The sequence below is a fragment of the Phodopus roborovskii genome, unplaced genomic scaffold (assembly GCF_943737965.1).
Source record: "Phodopus roborovskii unplaced genomic scaffold, PHOROB, whole genome shotgun sequence".
NCBI lineage: Eukaryota > Metazoa > Chordata > Mammalia > Rodentia > Cricetidae > Phodopus > Phodopus roborovskii.
In genome coordinates, this window is record NW_026126418.1 from 30,881,176 (window position 1) to 30,887,332 (window position 6,157).

General features: G+C 42.8%; 1 protein-coding gene across 1 annotated transcript; it reads left to right on the forward strand.

The window, feature by feature from the left end:
• Positions 1–1,010: 1,010 nt before the first annotated feature.
• On the forward strand, positions 1,011–3,571 carry Atp5mc3 (ATP synthase membrane subunit c locus 3). The gene is made up of 4 exons (XM_051184456.1): positions 1,011–1,110; positions 2,100–2,177; positions 2,675–2,868; positions 3,316–3,571. Exons 1-4 carry the CDS (start codon positions 1,072–1,074, stop codon positions 3,428–3,430), a joined length of 426 nt encoding a protein of 141 aa, XP_051040413.1. The 5' UTR covers positions 1,011–1,071; the 3' UTR covers positions 3,431–3,571.
• Positions 3,572–6,157: the final 2,586 nt, after the last annotated feature.

Genomic DNA, 6,157 nt, shown 5'->3' on the forward strand with positions numbered 1-6,157 from the left:
GACATTCATCTGGTTTTTTCAAAGTTACCAAAAATAGGTACTGAACATATTTTGAAGAATATCCAGACATTTTAAAGTCCAAAATTATGATACATTATAATCTCTTAATTCTTCCAATTATAAAGTGGAAGAAAGCTAAGCACAGTGGTAAATGCCTTTAATCCCAGCACTTGGAAGACAGGGACAGATCTCAATGAGTTGGAGGCCAGCCTGGGATACAGAGTTGCAAAGCATTTGAAGTCGGGGTGGGGGTGGGGGTGGGGGGGTGGGGGGGCAGTACTTGTAATCAGGCCCTCTTTCTGAGGAAGGATTAGGTGTCTTTAAACGCCCTTTCTGGGTTCTTTAAAAGAAATAATCCTGCTGGAACTGGTCCTGTGATCCCAGCTAATTGGAAGACTGAAACAGGACGACCACAGGTTCAAGGCCTGGGCAATTCACCCTGTCTGTAATAAAAATGAAAAGAGGGTTAGCTTGTAGCTCTGTGATGGAACCGGTGCCTGGCACGTTCAGAGCGCAAGGCTCTGTCCGCAATGACGGAAAAAGATTAAACATTATCTTCACCGCTAGTGACACTAACATCGCCAGGGTTAGTCTTCTGTGTGCTCTGTTTCATTTCAATGCCAGCCAGTCTGTTAGAGAGTGCCTGTCATTGTCTTACTTCTGGTTACCAATAAAGTTGTTACAAAGTGACCTTGAGCGTCTTCCCCCGCCTTCTCCATCCGGGTGCTGCGTCCCGGATAAGAGCCGTACCGCGCCTGCGCGCCCAGCCCCACTGCTTCGACCTCTGCCGCCGCTGTCGCCGCCGCCGCCTCGGGAGGTAAGCGGAGGTGAGCGGAGGGCGCGGGGCCGGGCTGGGGCGGAGCGGGCCGCTGGGCCCCATCCACCGGGCTTGCACCTCCCGGGCACGCGGCCACGCCGACGGCCTGCGCGGGGACCCTGGGGACCCGGGTTGGGAAGGGCAGGCCCCTGGGGGACGCGACCTTAAGCCTCTTTCCCCTCCGCAGAGAGGAAGCGGGAGAGGAGCCCACGTCGCCTGTCACCCACATCCACGCCGCACCGCCAAGAGGAAAGATGTTCGCCTGCGCCAAGCTCGCCCGCACCCCCGCTCTGGTGCGTAAACCAGGCCTCGGGCCAGCGTACCCGCTGAGGGGCCGGCTCTCCTTCACCCTTGCCCCGATGTCCTCCCTCCCTCCCTCCCGACCCTGGGGCGGGCACTCCGTCCCCCGAGGCCTGGCGGGCCCACTCCGTGTAGGTCACAGCCTCCTTGCTCCTTGAGCGCGCCCTTCCCCCACCCTCACCTCCCGGTCCCCGTGGAGTTGGGGTGGACGCGAAGGTCGGGGTGCTGGGATTTAGGAGGGAGCCGCCGAGGCCTAGTAGCCTCTGCAGCGCTTCCCATGCGTGTCTGTAGGTCAAACTCGCCGCTGCAGAGGGAGGGACTTTGCCTCCATGTGTGGGCGGAGGAAGGTGGTGGGGGAGCCCTGAAGCTCTCTCTTTGGAGACTTTAAGTGAAGTCTGAATCGAAAGGATTTGTCCTAGAGAATCGGGTCCTGGTTCTGAAGGGATTTTCTGTGACCTTAGTGTAGTGGACACTCAAGGACAGAGAAGCCAGAATGCAAGATGTCCTTATAGTGAGAGCTTTTCACCGGTTCTTAAGCTGCCATCGAACTGCTTAAACTGTAGTAAATTTATGATTAGTGGATATTTAGGAGCACTTTGAAAATACTGGGAGCTTTATTAATTAACTGCTGCACTATTTTAAATGACAGCATTGACAGTGGCGTTCCTGATGTTGTAGGCCCACATAATTACTTGAATTACAGCATTACACTTACTGAAACGTCCACAGAAGCACTGTCACTTTTTAACTTTTGTTCTGGGGATTTTAGTTCACAAATAGATCAGATAGCACGTTTTACAATTTGTTAGCATGAAGTGTCGTTGATTTGGCTTTGTGTATCCAAAAGGACCAAACAGCCAAGATAATTGTGCAGATAAATCTCTGCTCATTTTCTTCTGCTTTCCCCTTTAGAATTTATGGCTACAAGAAGACTCACCTGTAGTCTTTATACTTGAAATTTTTCCTTTCCTTCCATTAATAGATCCGAGCTGGATCCAGAGTTGCATATAGACCAATTTCTGCATCAGTGTTATCTCGACCAGAGACTAGGACTGGAGAGGTAAGTAGTAATGGTAGAAATTAGGAAATCCTGCCTAAACTTGCGATTTTGTGAAGGGGTGAATTTGTTGAATGAATGGTTCCAGGAGAGCCTCTCTCCACTTTTACCAGACAATAAATATATAGAGTGTGAGCCACTGAGAAAAACTCGGGTGGCCAAGGCAACCTCCTGAATTAGCAAACAAACACTTTAGTCTGTATTTGTATTTAAGTTATTTGTGATTTTGAGTTATTTGTACTTGAGATTAAAATAGTCATGATTATCAAAAAGAGCCTTCTGTTGAAAAATATATTCACATATTCTGTTTTTGACAACTGGAAGGCATAGGTAGAGATTGTTATCTTATACAAGATAATAATTATTCCAAGTTCTTGCTTTTCTTTTTGATTGTACCATACAATTGTTTATTCATACCAAGCTGCAATATAAAGAGTTTGCCGTTTTGGCAGTACAGATGTGATTACTGAGTTGACCTTTGCCTTATCTCCTGTTTCCAGGGCTCTACAGTAATTAATGGGGCTCAGAATGGTATGTGTCAGCTGATCCGAAGGGAGTTTCAGACCAGTGCAATCAGCAGAGACATTGATACTGCTGCCAAATTCATCGGTGCAGGTGCTGCAACAGTAGGAGTTGCTGGTTCTGGTGCTGGTATTGGAACAGTCTTTGGCAGCCTTATCATTGGTTATGCCAGGTAATTGTCCCAGATTAAGTTGAGAGACTGGGAAGCTATAGGTGAAAGTGGGAAAGCGGTGAAGTAGTATGTTTGGGGAGCAGTGTGCATTAGGTACTTGAGATAAGGGCACACTATCACCCAACCAGCCAGGAGAGAGACTAGAGGTCACAAGTGTGAAGCCAGCCTCAAGAATATCAGGACCCCTCAAAATGGGTATAAACTAAGTATTTATATTTGCACACAAAGATGGCTCCCAAACTTTTTGCCACATGATTAGGAGTGGGTTTAAAAAAAAAAAAAGGAATTTGAGAGGCAGAAGCAAAGTAGTATTAGGGAGATACCACCTCCATAGAACTTTCTAGTTTGCAGAGATCCTCATACTAGTTATCTGATTCTTTACCATTTACCAAATGTGTTGATGTTAATGTTTCAAAGTAACAATCATCTGTGTTGTGTCTCTTTTAGAAACCCTTCACTGAAGCAGCAGCTGTTCTCTTATGCTATCCTGGGATTTGCCTTGTCTGAAGCTATGGGTCTCTTTTGTTTGATGGTTGCTTTCTTGATCTTGTTTGCCATGTAACAGAAATTACTGCCTGAAATGTTGGCATTCATAGAAATTACGGATGTAATTCTGTGTATCTTGCTGTGACTCCAAAAACTGCTGGTGTCAAGGAGATGTACGTTATTTCCAAAGTCATTTCATTAAAGATGAAAACTTTAATTTTTTGCTGTGATTTGTACTTCCCTAATTTTGAGTCATCATATAAAGAAGATGATACATTGATGCAGATGGTTGTCTGGGTCAGAGGAAGGTATAGCAGGGTCAGAGGAAGGTTTTGAAAAGGCACTGCATTCAATTTTTATGGGAATTCTCTTGTTGCAGATTGTGATTTATGGGGCTTTTGTTTCTTAATGTAAAGGAGAGAGAGTTCTTTTAGCTTCTGTGAAATATGAGTAATACCACATCTAAGTAATTTTGTATTTTTAAAGGTTACAATGAATTAGAACAAGAAAAAAAATAATCACCTTCCAAGTGGTGCCACCACCCTTATATTGCTGGATCTAAAAAGAAATGTCAACTGTCTAAAACTTGTAAGCAGTTAACGGGAAGGAATGTGATTTTTGTTTTTTTGGAGAGCCCCACATTAAGTAGTTCTGTGTCTGCAGGAAATACGTATCTGTCTTTTGAGAGGGGGCCCAATCAAAGTGACAGTTTCTAATTTAAGCCTCTTTTAAAAAGCAGTTGCCAAAAGTAGAGAGATTGAGTACAGTTTTTTTAAGCCCCAAAGTTGCTGAAACACCCCGGCAGCCATTTGTAGTGGGATTCCTAGGAATGATGGCTGAGCAAGACTGCCTCACTATTGCATGTTGCTTCTGCTCAGACTTCTCTTAGTAAAAGGAAGAAAATGGTGCTACCTTGGAAAGACTGTTCTTGGCAAAGCAAATAAACTACAGTCAGATTGACACCCAAGTTTCTGGTTTGGGTAGAAGGTAATGGAATGTGGGAGGGTGAAAAGGGATAAACTAGAATGGTACATGTGCAATGTAGCCTCTACTTTGTGTGCTAACTAAACAAATTTTAAATTTTACAGACTTAGGACAAATGGGCTTTTTCCTTTTAGTGCCCTCTGCCTGAGTTGTTTTCACCTAAGAAAGAATCCCTGAAGCATAGTGGGAAGTTTGCCTATCAGCATCACTTAGGTGCTTATTTAAATTTATCTGTGGTCTTTTGGCCCTGAGACCTAGCAATCTGAATTTTAAAATAGGTTTCCTGGGTAGCTTTTTACATAGTGTTGGAGAATCACTATTTAGACATAGCCTTGCATATAAAAATCAACAAACAAAACCCAAAAGAGTAGGAGTGGGATTGCTGTTAGTTCATTATTCATCCAGTCTAACACGAAATTTCTGGAAAAACAATTTTTCAATCTAAACTAAAAGGAATAAAGGCAACACTGTAGGTACTACCAGCAATCCCTGACTATTGGGAGGCTGAGGCAGGATTACTACAGGAACTGATATTAGTATACAATGAAAAAAATGCTATGTGAGCTTTGTGGTGGTCTCCTCTCCTTTAATCCCAGCATTCAGAGAGACAGTAGCAGGGGACTCTTGAGTTTGAGGCCAGCCTGGTTGACAGAGCCAGTTACATGACAGCCAGGGCTACACACAGAAACCCTGTCATGAACTGCACCACCACCACCCCCCCAAAATAAAGAAAAATGCTAAGTGAAGTAAGCCAGACACAGAAGACCATGAATATGATTCTGTTTCTATAAAATAGTTAAGTTTGTAGAGATTAAGCTAATGGTTGTGGAGTTTCATTTTGGGTGAATAAAAATGTTCTAGCACCAAATGGTTAAACAAGATTGTAAATATACTAAGTCATTGAAGTATACACTTTTTAAATAATTGATATGGCAAATTTATGTGTGTTTTACAATTAAGTTCCTGTGCTATGTAACAAATAGTAAAGTCATAACCATAAGTCATAGGAAAATGCTTAGAAGAATTAATCTGTTCTAAGTTCATTTTAAATAAAATCAGTCTTGGTAAAGACTTATCCATGGTTGATGATCAAAGTGTGAAAACATTGATGCTGGAAGAAAAGCTACCTCTGTTGGGGAAATCCCAAGTATAACTGAGCAAAAAAAGGAGTTAAGTCTTTACAAACTGACTTACTTTACAGGCTGTTTTACCTAGATGGGTGAGATACTACGTCAAATACTAGAAAAATATTTATTGTATACCATTTTGTTGTTTTCTTAAGACAAGGTAACCCAGTGCTCCTGCCTCAACTTCCCCAGTGCTCTGGTGACAGGTGTGTGCCATCAACTGCACATAGGTCTTCTGTGGTACATGCTAGACAAGTGTTCAACCACAAAGCTTCTTCCTTAACTGTGCACCACTTTTGAAGCAAATATTGATGGGAAATACTTTTTAATAACTTAATTTTGGAATGGAAGCCAATAGAGATGTTACTTTCATACCAATCTAACACGAAATGAAGCATTTTCTCCGTTGAGAATACAAGGTTTATTTTAAAATTCCCAATGTTGAAAAACATTAATTGTATTTTAAAATTCCCAATGTTGAAAAACATTAATTGTCTACATATTATGCTAAACCTTGAATAGCATGAGGATGGTCCAGAAGAAGGAAGTATATTGGCTAGTGAATACCATGAAGGAAAATAAAACAGGCTAGCCCTGATGCAAGAAAGACATTTCCTGAAAATAGTGTAAGCTAGAGCTAAAAGGTAGGGTGGGACCAAATGATATATTGTATCTGACATGATTTTATCGTG